The 20,222-nt window shown below is 38.1% G+C and overlaps 1 protein-coding gene across 1 annotated transcript in view; it reads left to right on the top strand.

The window, feature by feature from the left end:
* Positions 1 to 20,222, top strand: part of LOC104274672 (FRAS1-related extracellular matrix protein 2-like) — a gene marked incomplete at its 5' end in the record, with an annotated part of 56,832 nt that overhangs the window by 25,002 nt on the left and 11,608 nt on the right. Inside the window, 8 exons of the mRNA XM_009870371.1 lie at positions 2,241 to 2,492; positions 10,528 to 10,677; positions 12,823 to 13,032; positions 14,202 to 14,399; positions 14,988 to 15,152; positions 16,039 to 16,221; positions 17,665 to 17,795; positions 19,379 to 19,537. Of these exons, the coding sequence (XP_009868673.1) occupies positions 2,241 to 2,492; positions 10,528 to 10,677; positions 12,823 to 13,032; positions 14,202 to 14,399; positions 14,988 to 15,152; positions 16,039 to 16,221; positions 17,665 to 17,795; positions 19,379 to 19,537 (1,448 nt within the window). The remainder of the gene's footprint in view (positions 1 to 2,240; positions 2,493 to 10,527; positions 10,678 to 12,822; positions 13,033 to 14,201; positions 14,400 to 14,987; positions 15,153 to 16,038; positions 16,222 to 17,664; positions 17,796 to 19,378; positions 19,538 to 20,222) is intronic.

A 20,222-nucleotide genomic window follows, 5' to 3' on the forward strand; every position in this document is an offset into this window, starting at 1 on the left:
AGTTTAGAAATGAACCATTATTAAAATCAAATGAGATATTGGGTGTTAGTTAGGTTAGAGGCCAGCTATGAAGTTCAGATCACAACCTTGTCTTCACTAGACAAGTGAGACTAGAGACGTGTGAATGGAAATTTGTGGTGGTGCACTGACTTTCATCATGGTGATAGTCACTCAAATACTGTAGTTAATACAGAAAGGTAATTGATAATGTGATTCTTTTTTCAACTCATTTGAGGCCTAAATTTTCAAAATAAATTTCTTGACTACAAAAAAAACATGTTCTAAACTGAAACAGTGAGATGGCAGAGGAGAGAAATAGTAGATATTGTAAAAATACTAGCTATTGTAATATGTATCAGGTAACTCTTAAACAAAACTAAAGCATGCATTCAAAACCAGATTTCATAAAGATAAGGTAATAGGCATTTATAAATGAAATCAAGCTTAACATAGATGTTAGCATTTATCCAAAGCAACAAAATATGAAAGTTTTGATTGAAAAAGCTGAGTTTTGGTTTAGATGTCCTCTATCAACTAGTCATAGTTTGAGATACCAGCATTCTTTGTGCTTCATGGGCAGGGCAAACGGGGGATCATCCTCAGTTCTGTGACATATTTAAGCTTCTGATTCAGAAAATCCTTTTAACGTTTTTTGTTTCTACTTTACCGTTACCTGTAAGAGTCAGCTCCAGTGGTTGGCCGGAATCTTCAGAGTGTGAGGCATTCAGGGGTCATTTGTTCCTTCATCAGTGACTTATAAGGGCTTAACAGAATTTTCCTCTCTTTTCTTGTGTCTTGAGGCACAGAAAATCTTACTGAGCTACTTAAGGCCTTTTGTTCTTATAGGCTGTCAGTGTGGCTGGCTTTAATAATGCTAGCCATTTACTCAAATGGACAGTTGCTGTACTTGTTGTTGTGATCTGTGTTTTTCATAAATATGCTGCAGTAAAATTTTCCTCAAATTCTAGTAATGGTAAACATGATACTGTCTCTCATTTAATTTTTCTCAGCCTGCTTAATAAGTGTCTGGGACATTGCTAACCACTGTCCACAGTGAATGAAGGCAATCAGTGCATGTTTTGTGTACTTCTGACCTCCAAAGAACAGGCCAGTCAGAATTATGTGGGTTAGAAGGGAGCTTGAGAGATCTCCAGTTAGATCTGCTCCTCAAAGCAGGGGCAGCTGTGTGATGGGACAGAATTACTCAGGCTTTTGTCCCCTGGAAATCCCTGCATACCCACGGTAGACCACTGGGGAACTCCACTTGTAGCTGGCCTCCAGCGAGAGTACAAGCCATCAACCACCACCCTTTGATCCTGGTGATCTAACCAGTTTTCCCCCATCTAGCAGCCCACCTGACCAGACAGTGACATCCCAATCACCTGCATGAGTGCTGGTAGTGCAAAGCCACAGCATTTCTTAGATTCGTATTGCATAGAAGTCTTACAGATATTTCACACAAATAAATGCAACAGAAGAGAGAGGGATTTTATTTTTTTTTACCTGTTAAGAATCACACAAGGAAGTAAATATGAAGTGAAAATTCACAGACCTTTGTTCAGGAAGAGCTGTCATCCCAAAGTCCCAGTTACTTTCATAGGCCTTCCGATCCATGACAGAATAGTGTGTGGAAGTTAAAAGGGAAGAACATCTTGCCATTTTTCAGCACAAATGGTATGAAATGTGGTCAGTCACGTGTGATGTTAAATCAGATGTGGCATCACATCCTCATCTTTCAACAGCAAAACCTGTTTGGGGGTTTTGCCCCTTGCCTCTCCTAACTGTTCTTGAATTCTTTCCTTCTTCCCTCACAGAATTGGGTTCTGTTGTGATGTTCAACTGCTGGCTTGGCTGTGCTCTGCATAAGTCATATGAAAGCATATTTTTGAGAGTGAGTTTGGTGTGGTTTGGTTTTTAATTAGTTGATTCAATTCTCTCACCTGGTTGAAGTGCAGCCCCACAAAGAAGCTGAGTCAGAATAACTGGAGATGATAGTGAATTAAGAGCAATCATGAGGGTGCTGGGTCACAATAAGAGCACCCTGAGCCACTTTGCTTCTGAAGTTGTAATTATAAATAGGAAGAATTTCTTCTGTTTAAATTGTTAGGAAAGCACATTTATTAGTCACTTCTGTCATAAAACACTTTTCCTGTGTTTGTTTCATTTAAAGAGCTCTGGTTCTTCCATTTCTTTAAAGTCCCCAGTCCCTGTAACTCATTTTTTAACCTCTGTCCTCATAGGTTCTGCTACTGGCACAGTACCGTCCACTGTCTTGTCTTACTCTGACTACATTTCACGTCCTGAGGATCATAGCAGCATCGTTCAATTTAATAAGGGTGAGACTGAGAAAATGTGTCGTATTATCATTATTGATGACTCTCTGTATGAGGAAGATGAGACCTTCAATATTTCTTTGAGCATGCCAGTGGGTGGCCAAATTGGCACTGAATTCCCAAGCACTAAAGTAATAATCTTGGCTGACACAGATGATGGTGAGTATGAAGTATGAATTTTATTTTGCGGTGACTTTGCTCTTTGGAAATTTTACTGATTAAATAATCTCTTCCACCATGTTCTTGTTTTTTAAACAGCTGAAAACATCAGTCTAGGATTTTTCCAACCTAGGCCATTCTATGATTCTGTGATTCTTACTGGGCAAAAAAGCTGGCAGAACAGACATGAGCTATGTTTAAGATACAGTGTCAATACACTTCATCTTATACTCTTTTGTTATTGCAGTAGGAGTTAAGGATTAGATTTTATTTTATTTACTGGCATAGGACTAGATGGCTACTTCATTACTCTGAAGTAGATCTGTGAGGATTTGATTTACTGTTAAGGCAGAAGAATCTGTGATTACAGTAGCATACACGGGTATAGTAAAAATTTGTGTATACTATCAGATAAAGCAAAAGGGTAGAAATAGTTAATAGAGGCTAATCTGGTATGCACCTTAGTTCCCAGTGTGTCAAGATTAGTGCTCTTTTAAGGTGGAAATGCAAGTCTTCCTTTTTTATTATAAAGTTGGAGACATAGAAATCAATTCAAGGATTTACACTATTAGGCAGAAACAGAAGAGAAGCCATGCACTTTACTGTCATATTTCTGTTTGTTCTTTTAATCCCTGTCTAAATCTCTCTTGCTAATCCAGTCTTCAGAATACAATTGTGCTGAATAAGGCAGGGGTTTTTTACTGTGATTAGACAAATCCGTCCATGATCTGTAACAGTGGTCAGATTCAGCATCTAAGCCATATTGAGATGATTCTTTGGAGCTTTAAATTAACTTCATAAATAATGAGAATTGGGATGCTGATTTCTGTGTCCTGTAATAACAAAAAAAAGTGTAATTTTCACTCTGTTATATAAAGAAAAATAAGAAGCTAATAAGCCAGGAGAATATATCTATTAGCTACTGTTTAGTTCTGCCCTTTTCTTTGTTCTGCCTAGGTCAATGAGTCAAAACAGACACAGTCAAATTAATGAGGGGAAAAATGTTGTTCTCTCAGATGGAACATGAGTGGGTGAAAATAATCACTGACGTAGTTTCTCTGAGGCCAGGAGATCTACATCAGAAGTGAATTTGCCCTAAGAATGAAGTTAGTAAAAGTATCACGTTCTTTAGTTTGATGGGATTTGTTGAAAAGCTTCTTTATCTATTTCAGAGAATAGGAAAGGGAAAATAATGTGGTATTAAGCCATTGCAAGAAGGAGTTGTTTTCTTTGCCAGACTTAATGATCAGATTTTTATTTTCACGGAAAACAAAATTATTTTTATCAGCAGGTTAAAACTGCTTTCTATGCATCTTTTAATAGATGGAAAAATGAGGTATCTGAAAGTTAAATTACAATATATATTATATTAATTACAGAAAATAATCATGCTTCTGCTTTTCAATACAACTTTGATAGGTTATCATACGTTCACTCTCTTTCCTTGTTACAAAGCTTTCTTTCTAAGAGTACCATCAGACAAAATACTTAACAACCTGTCATCTGATAAATTCAGAGTAGTTCTGACCTCAGCTTGTTATATGGAAAGGTAGCCAGGGCTTAAGATCAACTTGTTAAAGAGTATGCTCTGAAAGGAAAAGTTTCTTAGGAATACATCACTTTGTAAGACTATTTCCATTTTGAATAAACAAAAACAGGCAGGAAAGAGACTGCCACTGTATTTTGATCTGACCTGGAAGTACACTCTGGCTTTGGATTGATGGATAAGAAACCGGGCAAACTTCTTTCTCAAACGTGCAAAATTTGAGTTTCAGAGAGCAAATTCACACCAGTTTTGTTTTATCTGCAGAATGATACCTTGATCCATCAAAAGTTTCTGATTCTTACACAGTATCATAAGAGTATATACAGTGGCTAAAAATATATACTTTGTTCTACAGGCTGTTAAGAGTGAAAAAGCAGATTTCATAGCCAGATGCCTGGTTATGCCTGAAAGATGAACGCTTTGGGGAGGATTGCTAATATTGGGAAAAAATCAGTTGTTTAAACAGATAAAATTTTGTGTTGTAAGACGTAATATGCTAACAGCTGAAGTATGCAGGCCAAGCTTGGTATGATTTTTGAACTCAGCAAGGGAATAAGGCAATCACACGCCTGAAAGTGCCTCATTCCAACTGGAAAAAAAGCTGAGCGAGGCATTGAGTTGGGAAGTGACCATATTTGCACAATCCTTTGGTCAGGTTAGTCATGATGAGGTGCGCTGTGATGCCTCTAGCAGCAAGGACCAGAGAAGTCTACGAGGAGAAAAGGAAAGAAATTGAGAGACAAAGACTTTAAAACAGATGCCAACAGAATTATTTGCAGCATTAAGGGGTAATAGTAATCCTGTAATATCCAGCCCTAGAAAAAGAAACAGAAAATGAAAAATTTTGTTATTAAGATCTCATAGTGTTCCAAAATTACCTGTATGGATACATGACTATACACAGCATAAATTAATGTTGATTGAGGACATGACTAGCTTTAATATAAATCAATCTGGAACATGATAGACCTTTTTTGTATTTGTGGGCTTTTTTTGAATCACAATTTTTACAGAAATGTCCATAATTTTGACAATGCTTCCAGAATTTTACAGTTTTATGAACTGCTTAACAGTTCAAATAAAAAGTAGGTAACCTTGCTGAAAAATACTAAGTCCTTTATGTGTAATGGCAAGCTCTGAGGTGTGGACACCTTTATTTGCAAGTACAGGAGTTAAAAACAAATCTAGATTTGAGTAAAGGGCAATATAGCAGATAATGGTGAATAATTACATTGTAAATGCTTAAATACTACGGAAGTATTTAATAATTGTTTAAATAGTTAAGTATTATTTCTTGGCAACAATTTTAAAGAAAGAAAAAAATTTGGAGAGAAAAGGCTTGAGTTTCTTAGGCCAAAGAGAGATATCTGTAAATGCCACAACTTTAGCGTCAATCATTTTGGTGCTGCTGCATGTCAGTGAAGGTTGAAGAATTAATTATATTATGTGATTTGAAATGTTTTGACTCGCATTAAGCTTTACAACAAGAAGGAAAGCCACTTAACATGTCATCAAAGAAAGCTGCCATATGTGTTGTCAGAATTTGTTAGTGGAATTACTGTTGTTTAAAAATTTATACAGAGTGCTTCACAAAGTATATAATGTATTTCAGGAAAAAACCACATTCTATCAGTAAAGATATTATCACCATAAGGTGATATTAAATAGCAGGCATTCAAACATTATTAATTCTCTTAGTCACTATTCCCGTTTAAGAAGTCTGATACCAGAGCACAGGCAGGAATGGAAATTATTTTTGTCTCGCTGTCTGTTCGTTTGAGGTGTTTCATGAGAGCTTCATAAAACTTGTGAGATCACTGGTATCCACGGTGCTATGTGTGCATGAGGACAGAGGAGAAAGCACTTTCTTGGTTTTATTGTTTCAGAGCTTGAGGCTTCTTACATATGTTCTGCTTAGGCCTCCCTCTCCAAAGGGCCTATCTTCCTTCATTTTTAAGTAAATAATTTAGTGTAATAGCCTTATACTAGAAAATAAAGCACACATTACAGTGTGCTTTGTTTTCCTGTGAAATGCATGAAAATTTTCACTATTAGTTGTGTACACAGGCCTGTTTTCATCTCTCAGACTTCAACTGTACAAACTTATCCCTATTTAGCAAGTGAAGGATTAAAATTGCCACCATCTCTCCTCAGGTGTGGTACGGTTTGTGCGTTATGCGGAGCAAGGCATTGATCAAAGCTTGAACTGTGGTTTGAGAGGTGTGTGCCCAGGGATGCCTTAAAGAGAAAACAGACTTTATAAAGAAGAGAGTCCTAAAATTTTGTTGTCAATGTCATAAGAGGAGAGACCCGTCACAAGCTGCCTCGAGTGAGGATCTGCAGCTCCTCGCAGAGTCATGTTACATGGACATAGAAATAGAATTGACTCATTATTAGGTCTTAAGAGTCTTCAGAGTCACCAGTTCTATATAGCTTAGAGCACAAAGTTACAACTTAAGAAACTCTAAAACTAATTGTTACTCCACATTCTTATAGCATTATAGTAACATTTCAATAAAGGAAAGAGTTCAAAGACTAAAAAGAAACAGCAAGTTAATAACCAAAACATAATGTCTATTTTTTGATCTAGGGTCTCTCCCAGCCAGAGAACAATACAGGTTTTGTAGTAGACCCTTGATCCCAAACCAGTGAGCTCTGAGCTGTGTATAATTTTCCTGTAATGCAGGCGCCTGGGAGCACACTCTCCGTGTCTAGCTGAACAGAGGGGCTGGAGGTTGAATAAATAGCTGTGAAGAGATAGATGCAAACAGCTTGGGATTTTTCTAAGCAAGCAGAAATCCGCATTAGCTGTTTGCTTGTGTCTTTAAGTGACATCACAGATGGAACAGGTTTCAGAAAACACAACTTAAAAAAAAAAAATTTAGAAAATTTGCTGTCTTTCCAGGCCAAGCTAACATCTAGAGCTATTTTTTTATGAAGGACAGTTGATTTTAAATTAATAGTTTACAGCCTTTCACTTTTGAAATCACTATTGTTTCCTAAAGATTACAAGTTAACTCAGGTACTTTTCTGCTTTCTTGGTTAAATATTCAGTAATTAATGTAATGATTTCTTCAATTACCACCCTAAAAGGAAAATGAAAGAGTATAAATAAATACATGATTTGCCTTCACTTTTAAAACTGCTTATATTTTTCTTTTTTTTTTTTTGACTTGGTGTGTTGGCTTTTTTTTGAAATCCTAAATAAGACATGCGTCTTTAAAACATAGAAAATGCTGTTGAATATTTCGCTGGTCACAGTATCCAAGGATCAGTTCTCTCTTGTGCTATGTTTATATGGGAAACATGTCAATTTGAAAGATTTTTTTTTTAAAAAAATAATTGTAAAGATATTTATTTTTTATCTTATTTTCATCTGCCCGTGTTTAAACTGAACAGAAGTATTTGCTCACTCAGTATTTTTCATTGATAATACAAGACTGAGAAACTTTGGATCATTTCAGCAAACACTTCAAGTTCTCTCAGCAGGAGAATTATAAAAAGCTTGGCACAATTTAAGATGACAAATTATGTTGAGTATACTAGAAATGGGAAAGATGACTGTAATACAAATAATATGACTGATAATTGCATTTCCTTAAGCCATATTTCAAAATACAAAACTTGTTATGAAAAGGAGAAGCAGTGACATCTGGTTATAAGGTTACAGTCCATATAGTTGTAGGCACACTATACACAAGAGGGAAAAAAAATTACTCCCCCAATTACAGGGGCTGATATTTAAAGGCAAATTCAAGGTAGTTTTCTTGGACTTCAATAAGCTGAATGCCCTGATCTCTTAAAACCTCAAAAGAATTTACAACCCGTACTTGAAAATTCAGTCCCTTAAGCTGTACCTGGGGGAGACTGATGGACTTCTGGCATTTGAAAGCAGATTCCTATATATAGAGAGAAAACTAACCAGTCTAATTTTTAAAATAAATCTAGGCTCTTGGACAGTTCTTTCAGAGGAGAAGAAGGAATGGGAAAAATAAATGATATTTTATTGCAAATGTTTTTAATAATTTTTAAAAATAATAATTTTCTTTTCATTACAAATAAATATTTTTGACTACTCTTGCCAGAGTAAATACTTTGCAGTGGCTATCTTCACGGAATGTGGCCAAAATTGTAACAGTTCTTCTTGAGTTGTATTTTTCCACTCTTGGTGGGAGACCCCAATGATTTTTCTGCCCACTCAGATGAAGCAGGGTGCTGCCCAGTGGCACCAATATAACCTGGAGTGTTACCATTCCCTTATGCAGACTTACTGTTTCTGTGCTTTACACAAGTTGGTTGAACAGAAATGTAACAACTTGTAGGGCGTCATTAATCTCTCGGTGATCCATTAGCTCTGACAAAAAGGCAATTAAGTTTGAGTATTTAGACTCCTACTCTTCTCCCCACCATGTGGGGAAGACTTCAGTGGTAAAAAATGCGTAGCCAGTGGGAAGAAAGTGATCATCTTCAAACTCTTACCTGGCATGGCAGGGTGGGAAATGCCCAAACTGATTAGTAAAACTCCTGATTGGAGGGGTGGGAGGAAGGTGGGGAGAAAAAAAATTATGTTGGGCCACTGCTTTAGGTGAAGCAAAATTTTCTTAGAAAACAGTGGAAAATAAATATGAATGCAGTCCTGCTTGGAACACTTGTATCTTCTTTGATACCATGTGCTGAAGGCTTCATCTGCTTCTGCAGGAGGTCTTCTGTGATTATCAAGGTTTGCTCTGATGATAGAGTAACAAGGAGATTCACAGTTCAATGGCTCAAGAAAATTACATTAAAGGGAGGCTGGAGTGGCAATGTTTATACACATACAGGCCAGATGGTGTTCTGATGTTTTTCTGTATACATGGAGGAAGCAGGTAGTGCCTCTAGGCAAACAAAAAATTCTCAATTAGCCGAGCAGCACTGTGTGTCCCTGTTGAGAAAAGAACTTAGCTAGATGTTCTCCCCCATTTACAGAAGAACATTTATGAAGAACATTTATTTAGGTTTGGGAAGGTGACATCTAGAATGTAAACAATTATTGCTAGGATGAGGCACGTTTATTATTGAGCTGTTCCGCATTATATAGAAAAGCCTGTATGTTCTTCTGTGCTCTGCTTAGCGCATCAAGTCATTGGAAACTATCTCTCCCTTCTGTAAAACTGGCTTTAAGCTTATTAGTAAGCCACACTCTGGGGAAAAAAAACAGGTAGCCAAAGATTAAAAAGTCTTTCCAGACCATGTTTTTTTGCTCTGAACTTCCATTTCCCCAGCCACAGCAGACAACAGTCATGTCTTCTAAAGCTTCTGAATTCTTTGCATTTCCCCAAGAGGTCCAATAGAAATGCAGTGTATTAGACGAGTGCCAAGCTTCTGTGCAATTGCTGTGGTTCTACTAAAGAAGATACTGGCTGTTGTGCTAAAAGAGTGTTGCTGTGGTATTGGAGAGTTTCTCAACATTGCGTTAATACAGATTAGTAAAATATGTAACACAGACAAGACGTGTCAGACTTTATTAATACTGACAGCAAGATAAAGCCTGCTATTGTTTAGGTGACGAAAGTAAAGGAGGCCATGTATTGAATTTAGCACACTCTATCCATTACTTCAAGTAAAAGCAGCAGGTATAATGTGTCTCCAGTGTGAGCTCCTTCATTCTTCTTGATGGCTATTCAGAAAGGCGTCTAAATTGGCACTAGTTTGAGACAGTCTTATTATGCTTCATCTCTTATGCTAAACAGCAGAGTCTAGTTAAACCCAATTTAATATTGACCTTTTCCATGACCTGATTTGTGCAACTTTTTGTATTCTCTATGAATAACTGAAGTCAGTTTACCGCATTAAAGAAAAAATACAGCTTGTAACCCTTAAATCTGCCACATCCATGTCAAGTGTATTCTTTGAAAATAATTTTTAAAAAAAAGTCATCTCAACTTTTGAAATCCTGCCTTTATGTTTTAGGGAGGGGGGAAGGTTTGTTTAGGTATATGTTTCCTTTACTAGTAAATTTCAGAAAAAAAATCTGCCTTAGTTTACTTAAAAATATAATGAAAGAAATATCCTATGTCTGATGTCTGTGTTATGCTACATAGTAACAATTTTTTAAGTGGCTTGTTTACTTTAGACGGTAAGGTGCCTGCAGCTGGCTATAGTTGTCTGTCAGCTTCAGATAAGATTAAAAATATATACATATAGCACAAAGACGTATACATATAGCACTTAAGGAGTGTTTAGTTTGTTTTTTAAAGGATTAAAAATCTCTTACATTGAGTGGTAGGCAGGTGCATGATAATTTTTATGTAAGTGGACAGTAGATTGCTGAGATTTGCAGGGAAAATTGGTAATGCTTTCTCTCCCAAGCTGTTAACATCTTAAAAGTCAAACTGCAGAGTTTGAGTGCTAGAAGTCAAACTGGAGCGTTTAAGCACTAAATATACAAGTACATAAAAGCAGTCCCAAATTGGCTTTTACAAAAATACTTGCATTTTTCTCTGCGTTTAGAACCTGCCTTGCACTTTGGTAACACTGAATATCAAGTGGATGAAAGCGCTGGCTACGTGGAGATTCGAGTCTGGAGGACTGGGACAGACCTGTCAAAAGCAGCTTCTGTCACGGTGCGTTCCAGGAAGACAGAACCCCTGTCAGCAGAGGGTGAGTTGCTCGTAAAAATGTCGTTCAGGTTGCGCTGAGTATGTGAGAATTAAAACGGGATATTTGGCGTTCACACATACCTATCTTTGATGTATATATGAGGTTGAAAAGTTCAGTAAAAGACATGAGGTATGGATCTGTCAGGTGGAAAATATGATATTTGTGTCCCAATTGTCTGGGCTAAGCTCATTGACTTTTTGATAGAGACTGCAGAATGGATGTGAATAAAATTATTGTTAATTTCCTCGCACTTTAACTGATGGCAGACATTGGGAGAAACAGTTGGAAACAAAGTGTTGTCTTTACAGCACTGTGTTTCCGTCGAATAAAGCTAAATTTAAAATGTAAGCCTGCAGTTGCCCTGAAATGATGCTGTCAATACATTAGCCAAGGAAGCTTTATTTATCTGTGAGAGCTAGTTTATCTGAGATTTCACAATCTCTCAGTTACTGGGAAGAGAAATTCTGGAAGGCACTACCGTTTTGACCTCCAAGGATTTTCTCTGTCCAACACTCACCCAAAACAGCCAAAATTGTCTCTGTAAAACCCCTTTTTTCTTTCTCAGTCCAAACAAAATGTCATTTTCCCTAACAGACGTAGAGAATACTGGCCAAAATTTTGCAGTGCTGTTTAAATATGTCGCTTGACTTGCTAGCTGCTAAATTACTTTTAAGTAGTTAGAGCTGCTGGGAGTCAAGGAAATCAGTTGTATTAATAAGAATTTCTCTGTTCAGCCCAACGAATTGATGACACACTGGGAAGAGATAAATAAGACTTCAGAAATTTTCATGTTATTGAAGCTATAAGCAAAATTGTCTTTTTTAATATATATGTGGTAGATGATCACAGTTGCTACCAAAACAACAAAAAATTCCAGAAACTACTAATGTGCCATATAAGATTGAAGGGATGGTTAATTAGCTTATAATGTACATGCATTAAAGTAGAATTTGACTGAAGTTACCAAAGAACAGAGAAGTGCTCAGCAAAATAGACAATGTATGGGATGAATATGTGAAGGCTCATTATTCAAGCGAAGAAATATGATTGGGTCCTACAGGATTTTCTGTGTTGTGCGCAAAGTAGCCAACTAATATTGCACTTCTAATCTTATACTCATTCACAGATCTTTTAAAAATCCCTTCTGTTAAAGCCTAGTTATGAGATTTGAAAAATATGTCCTTTTCACTAAATCTTTTTCAAGTATTTATGGAGTTTTGCACACAAAAAAATATTAATATGGGTGTTTATGAAATGCCTATACAGGCAATATTTGATTAAGTAAGGAACAAAACCTGTGCAAGAACATAGAGCAGGCCAGGGAGGTCAGTTTTTATGCAGGTAAGTGTTCCTTTCCTCTAACACAGAGGCTGCAAAATGATGTGGAAAAGAATAACGCACGGTTGCTTTTAAATATATAAACTTCAACTTACTGTGAAAAGAAGAGGAAGAATCGCTGCAACAAGTAAGACATCCGAAAGGGGACAGGGAAGAACATTCTGGTTAAAAGGAATGTGAATTTACAGGAATAGTCAGAATCTCAGTGAAACAATGGGACACAAGGAGAAGGAAGAAGTTATACATCTTCCAGTTTAGATTTAAGTCTCATATGCACACACACACACGGAAAGTTGTTCTAAGTGTTTCCACCTGCACTCAAGCTGCCTGCTTCTTTTAGGGATCAAACAGTGTTAAAAGCATGATTTTCAGGCTCAGTATCTTGCCTAGTGCAAGACACCTTCTTAGGGTACAACTGGAACTATTCTGGGACATACATCTGCTCCTATAAAGGTAAATAAGTAAAACCTCATGTATATAGTCCAGAGTTGAGCAAAAGGATTAAATTGCTGTGAGCATCAGGTCTGTCATGGCTGTAGCCTGTTTACTCTGCAGTTTAAGGGATCTTAAACAAGTTATTAATTGTGCTGATGGTGTAAAGAGTAAATTATCATCCAGACACATATTTGTGCATGTGTTGCACTCAATGTTCATTGTTCCCAAATTAATTTGCACATGACAAGAATCCAAATTAAATTTTCTCCAGGATAGCAACAGAAATAGCTGCAAACACATTTCACAAATATACAAGTCAGTGTTAACATATAGTAGTCACTGGCCATACAAGTCTTGTTACTTCCCAAACAGCTGGAGTTGATTACGTGGGCATCAGCCGTAACTTGGATTTTACACCGGGAGTCAACATGCAAGTATTTCGAGTGATCATCCTTGATGATTTGGGCCAGCCTGTTCTGGAAGGTCCAGAGAAGTTTGAACTCGTCCTCTCCATGCCCGTGAATGCAGCACTTGGCGAGCCTAGCAAAACTACTGTCTTTATCAATGACACCAGTGCTGACTGTAAGTATAAAGGGATCGGGGAAGAGTCTTTCCAAGGGCTTTTTTCTTTTAGTGTTTTAAGTGCACTTAGAAGGTGAAATAGCTCTTCTGGCAGCAGCATAAATGACTATGTGTATAACTGCTGTGGTAGATCATTTACTTCAGCTACATTACGAAGATTAATTTAGCTGTGTGCTATACCTGAAGTTGGAACACAGGACTATAGTGCAGGTTCTTTACTCTAGCTTGTCTTCCTTCTCATTATGTACTTGAAGGTACTGTTTTGGACAAGTTAACGTAATGGTGGAACTGTGCCATGAGCTAAAAGTAGGTTTGTTTACACCTGATGCATTTGAATGAATATTCATTTTGAAGGTAGAGAAGCCATAGGAATTAAACTTTTTTTTTTTCCCTAGTAGTTATTTCAACACCAAAAATTGTAGGGAGCTAATTTTTTTCAAATAATTATGCAGATATTGAAGCTCATACTATTGCATAAAGCTGTAACGGTATTGTCTCTTCTAGGGGGGAAAAAAATGTGGGCGTAAAAGTTTAAAAGTAAGCAACACTCAACACAGCAGCATTTAGAGGTTCTTCAACACTTAGTAAATAAATCAAGCTCTCAGAAGTCTCAGGTTTCTGCAAATTCACTGCACTTCAAAGGCTTAAAGAAGCTGTATTGTTTTAGAAAACTGGTTCTCAAACAGAACTCTAAGGAGCAGTTACAGTTTCACTGTGAAATACTCATTAATTGGAGTCAGTGCAGAGTGTGATAATGACTTCAGCAGAGATGGAATTGCGATCGTCACCCTTTTGTGCCCTTGCATTATCATGTGCCTACTTCCTCTCTGCAGCAAAGGTAAAGGAAGCTGCTTTATAGAAAATAATCCCACAGTTCAGAAATGTCTCAAATGCTGTCATTAAAAAAAAATCACCAAGTCTTAGCTACTCTGAGAAGACTCTTGACAGAATTAGTATTAAATTGGTAATTAGTTGTCATAGACCTGGAAAGTATTTGAATTCATCTAGATTCAAAATCTGAACCTTCTTATTGTAAAAGGTTAGCAAATAAAATGTTAAGTTGAAAGTACTTACTACTTCTTTTTTTTTTAACACCAAAGAATGTGGTTAATATTTTCCGCCCCTGTGTGAGGGTCCTTTTCAACTTGCATAACGTGTTCTGTTGTCAGTACCCAAATTCCAGTTCAAAGAGCCAATGTACATAGCAAATGAAAAAGATGAACGGCTGGTGGCCCTTGTATATCAAAGCGGTGACGTTAGCCATAAATCCACGGTGCGTTGCTATACTCGCCAGGGTTCTGCCCAAGTTATGATGGACTACAAGGAGAGGCCAAATACAGATGATTCTCTAGTGGTGTTTCTCCCAGGTAAGCTTTTGCCATGAGAATTTCAATATTATGTGTCACTTTCGTCTGACAAGTAATCTGATGGTAAATAGGAGCTAGACCTCCAGGACATTCTGGAAGTTGTTGTGCCAGTTGAGCTGCTGTGAGTGAAGGTGGTGGCACAGGACTATTTAACAAATAGTATTGTGGCTATAGCAGCCACACTTTCAAAAGTTTTTACGGCTGAAGTTGACAATAAAGAATTTGTAGTATTGAAGAACCTCTGCTTAGTCCTATTAATCCTGCTTTTGAGGAGGATTAATACTGTGTCTTCAGCAGGGAGGGGGTCAGAGCAGCAGATTCTTTGTTGTACAACACCCTGCTGAATGCTGCACAGATGCGCTTAGTTTGCATTGTGGCAGAGCCAGGTGATTTTTCCGTAGCAGAGATTGACTGAAACACACAAAAAAATAAGTGTGCCAGTCAGCACTAGTCTCTGCTTCTGTGTTCTTCACAGTCTTTTCTATGGCAAGCCTGAAAAAATGAGGGTTTTATTTGCTTTGGGCTTATTCTGGTCTTTTGTGCTTCTGTGAAATTAATGTCTGGCTCTTGCTTTATATCGTTCTGCAGGAGAAACTGAGAAGCCCTGTGTGGTAACTCTGGAGGATGATGTAATTTATGAGGAGGAGGAGGAATTCAGATTGGTGCTTGGAACACCAAAAGGTGATTCTTCTGTTGGTGCTTCCATTGGGGACCAGAAAGAGACTGTGGTCAAGATTAAAGATGAAGAAGACAGTGAGTTTTATGTTAATAGTTGTTTATAAATGTGGCTGCAAACAGGAAAACAGGACTAATTCCATTCAGTGTTTGGTTCAACAGTTTTCAAAGTGACCAGTACTAAGTTTTTAAAAAAATCTGTCAAGTATTTCAGTTTAATGTTTTGGATTTCTACCTTTTTTATCTATTCTGAACACATCATTGTCTCTGCCTTTTTGAGATAATGGGAAGATGAATTCTCATATTTATTTCCATTCCATTTGTCACTCTATATGTGTTGCTTTGATAAGAGTATAATAAATTTGACTGAGTTGAAAGAATCATGGATGCCTTGGGTCAAATTCACAAAACTTCCAGGAATATAATAGGAGCTTTTGTGTGCAGATTGTACAGATTATGCATCAGAAAATACCAAAGGAAATGTTTTTTAAAAAAAAAAATCAAGAAAAAACCCCCGACAAACCAATCAAAGAAAAACCCTTAATATAGTTTATAATGCTGTAAAATGGACACCCTACAAGTCACAGAGAGTCATTTAAGGAAATCAGATTTATCTCATACCTTTGACAAGGTATTAGAATAAATAACTTCTAAAAGTAACTGCTTTCTTCAAAAGCTGAACATACTTTATCTCTAAATATTCCACTCCAGACTACCAACATCTACCTGAATTCTAGTTTCCAAAATATTTCACTTCAATCATTCCACACAGCAGTCTATAAACCAAATAAATTAATGGCCAGACAATCACTTTGAACTTTCAAGTATGTTATGACCTTCTCATTTCCTTTGCGGTATCCTCTCTTAGATTCGATATTTGCACTTGATCTAGTTGACATGAGTAAATTATTATTATTTTTTTTTTAATGTTCATTTTTTTGTTGTGATGTTTTTCCTCATCTAGAACCAGTGATTAAATTCTCTGAAGTAAAACACAGCATTCAGGAGCCTCAGGAACCTGGAGAAATTGCACTAGTAAGAATCCATGTTCTACGCCTCGGTGACATCTCCAAAGTCTCTGTTGTCAGAGTACACACAAAGGATGGCTCAGCCACCTCAGGGGAGGACTACAATCCAATGTCGGAAGGTAAGGGCTTTGTTGGAGATGGGAAACATTAATCTGGAAAGCGCCTTTCTGCAAATGAATGCTGGACAGGGAGCTGAATTCTTGTTTTGATAACCAAAAGGCGAGTACTGAACTTTAGACTAAGACTTCCTGCTTCGCCTTGTGTGATTCATAATAGGAGAGTTGAGTGTTGACTGCGTTTGGTTTTTTCTAAGTTAATTGTGGGACCGGTAAGAGACTATATTGTCTTTGGATTAGATGTAAGGTCCAATTGGATTACTTTGAATTTCCCAGCCTGAGATGCAAACTCAGGATTTCTTCATAAGATTGAAAGCTCAGCCTAGCTTGAGTTGTCGTCTGCCTGAGTCATGTGTTGAGCAGAATTTGCTTCTTGAGCTTTGCCTTCAGGTCCCCTGAGGTGGCAGAAGGTTTGCATATTGTTATGATAGACAGTTTAAGATGATCCAGGAATATACTCAAATTCCTGATTCTGCTATTTTAAGGCAATTTATTCTGCTTTCATCATCCTGTGGTAGGGAAGAGAGATCTGTCTAAGCAGTAAGGAGGTGCTGGTGATGGGATGCTTTTCATAGAAAACTTGGCACCCAGGTCCCCTCTCTCCCAGAAAAGAGTCCAAACCTCAAGGTTACAGACCCATGTTCTTTTTCTGTGACCTGCTACGCTTTGATTTGCTCTCCTCATAGTGACCTGGCTTTGACAGTGTCACCCTCACAGGAACAGTTCATAGCCTGGTGGTTATGCAGACTCCTAAGGGGAGCAACTTTTCTACAGGGTCCCTTGGGGAGGTATGACCTTGAATACAAATAAAGTAAAATGAACAAACAAGTTTTCCCATTTTTTGAGTATCCGTGCTATCAACTGGGCTGGTGTCAGAAAAATGGGTACCACATCCCCACTTGGTTTCTAGAAGAAGGTCTGCAGGTGCCTATTTCTAATAGACCACCCATGTCTTGGGATTTCATGTAGATGAACATGGCTCCTAAAGACCTGATACGATGTATGTTGACTTTTCAGGTCAAAATGTATCTGTTTAAACATGCACTGCAACGGAGCCTGAGGCAGTATCCATACTGGTATGATAATGTACCCGGGACCATTCCTTGGCATGCAGCCCCACTTTGTTGAACTTTCTTTGCCACTAAAGCAGGATGTCTGCATGCAAACTGCATCCCTGGCCCACACTTTCTGAACTGCCTCCTGGAATTGTTTGGAGGAAAGCTAGTCGGCTTTGTACAAAATCATGTCAGGATATTATGTTTTGATATTGTTTTAAGTCTTTCAACAAGTTATTAATATCAACCTGTATGTAGTTTTCTATCCAGCAAAATTGGGTTACTTTTATTTGGTGCTGAAGAACAGGTACTAACTGCTCAGTCTACTATTAAATTTTACTTGGAGCAAAACTGTATATTTGCATTAATTTGGGGGGGTTTATTTAATCAGATATTGAATTCAGAGAAGGAGAAACTGAGCATTTTGTTGAAGTAGAAATTCTGTATGACGGCGTAAGAGAAATGAGAGAAGCATTTACCGTCCACCTGAAAGCTGATGAGAACATGGTAGCAGAGACACAGGTAACCACTACTGACAACAAAAGCTGCTATTTGTGATGATGTTTTTTTATTTGTATAAAAATATCTAAAACCTCACCTGCTCACAGCATGCATAACAGCCTGGTATTCCTACCCTTCTCTGGTTAGTTTTGTGTATGTCTGTCTAAATACTGGTATAGACTAGCTGTAAATACACACACTTTGAGCAAAGTCTAGAAGTACTGACTTAACAAATGTTATGTGTGACCCACTATATGCTTCACAGAGAGTTTGGCAGTGGAGAGCTCTCTTGTTCTTTCCAAGTGATTAGTATACATCTTAGCAATATGTAGTGCACCAACTGGCTTGTAGAAACCTGTTCTGGCTTTTCCCACTGCAGATAGTATAAAATATCAAAATATTTAAAAGTATTTAAAAAGAAAACAAAAAGCTACCATTAGCAGGTTTTGTTTTCATTAACAGAATCTCTGGTTGCTGCCAAACCCAGTACAATGGAAAGACTGCCTTGGTCCCTCTCTAAACGTGTGTGGAGAGAGTGTGGCAGCAGCAGAGCCCCCATGGGCAGGGAGGAAGGCACGAACGGGGACAGATGGGCATGGATTCACCTCCCGTTTCTCCCTTTCTTTTGGTGAAGCAGAGGAGAGCGCAGCAAGTGTTAGAGCTACTACAGTTCTGAAGAGCACCACCTGCCATTTTGGGCTATATTTGAGATATAATTTGACTCCCACACTAACAGCTTCTTACTTCAATACCCTATACAGCAAATTACTGCATGAAGAGAAACTGTGGCCCTAGGATCCACTACATTATGTATATTATACCTTGATAAATTTGTAGGCCACTATTTTAAAATCAGAGGCTCCAAAGTTAACACACAGTCTTTATCCTTGCATTCATAAAAGTTTAAAACTTGCTGTCAAGTGAGATTAAATTGATGCGTAGACTGAAGCTACTACATGGTCTCTGGAATTAGTTTAGGAGCATTTAAGGGTTTGGTTTTGTATTTTGTGTTTGTGGCAAGGTTTTGGTGGGGCAGATGAATCAGGAGTGATGTTGAACATGGGATAATGAGAAGGAAAGATGGTGATTTATGTTTGTCTTTGTTACTTACTACCTGAATCTACTTTAATTAACAATAAATTAAATTAATTTTCCCCAAGTTGAGTGTTTCGGCCACTAGAGTAAATGGTAAGCAATCTCCCTGTCTTTGGCTTGACCCAAGAGATTTTTCATCCTATTTACTCCTTCTGCCACGCTGAAGATGGGGAGTGAGTGGGCAACTGGGTGCATGTTTGACTGTTTGCCAAGGGTGACTTTTTTTTTAAAGAAAAATTTGAATATTTCTGTTTCCCTTTTCCTGGTGTTTGGAGAATTCATTCTTCCTTAAGTTTAACTAGTTGCTGATTAACAGGTTTTAAATGGAAAAGATGTAAAAACCACTGAGGAGTGAATCTTCCTTAATACAAGTCACAATTTTATCAAAGAATCCTGGGCAAAACCAGAATTAGTGCGGTGGCAGAAATGAAGTTGCAGGCACTACTCTCCTTCTCCCTCCATTCCTTATTTTCAGCAGTATACGTAACCTTTTCTCTCTTTCAAATTAGATGAGTAGAGCCATTGTGTACATAGAAGAGATGGACAGCGTTGCAGATGTGACGTTTCCAGCTGTGCCCCAGGTCGTCTCACTTCTGATGTATGACGACACCGCTACAAGCAACGAGAATCCACACCCTCCAACTGGTTACCCTGTTGTCTGTGTAACGGTGAGTCTTCTTGCTGCATGCTTTTGTCCAGCTTACTCATTGCGCGCATGTAAGAAAATTGAAAAAGTATTCAGTTCTGGAAAAGGGCAACTGAAAGCAGCAGGCTGTTACTGCGTCAGAGGTACCTGTTGCACAAGGCTTTCTGCTGACCTGACTCAGAAGGAGAGCATCCAAGAGAGGGTCACTAACAGCCCTAACCTGTGACAGCTATTTACTCAGTGAGTGTTTCTTGCTGATCGAAACAGGTCTTTGGTACTCAGCTGTGCTGTCAAACTAATAAACAGTTCCAGGGGATGACTTAGACACATGGAATTACTGCCAGAAACATAGAGATTTCTGAGCCTAAAGCTGAGTAGGAAGGAAGGTGAGGAGGAGCCAAGCATTTCCCAGTCAAGGGCTGTGACTGGGCCCTTCAGAGCTCTCCAGACCCTGGGCTTTGTGAGCAGAGCTGCGCCATGAGCAGCTGAGTGGCAGATTTTACCAAAGTAGCCCCTGGTGTCAGCCTTTTGCCCCACCTGCAGGAGGCTGCTCCCACCTAGACAGAGCTGGCAGAGGGACACCTATTGCATGTGCCTGCTGCTTCTGTGTGAAGTCACTTGTTTTCAGCTGCAGATGAAGGATGATTTTGAGGGGGAGCGAAAAAAAGAGGTGAATTTTGCACTAGCAAAAGGCACACGTGCGTCTT

The sequence above is a fragment of the Apaloderma vittatum genome, unplaced genomic scaffold, assembly GCF_000703405.1.
Source record: "Apaloderma vittatum isolate BGI_N311 unplaced genomic scaffold, ASM70340v1 scaffold10365, whole genome shotgun sequence".
NCBI lineage: Eukaryota > Metazoa > Chordata > Aves > Trogoniformes > Trogonidae > Apaloderma > Apaloderma vittatum.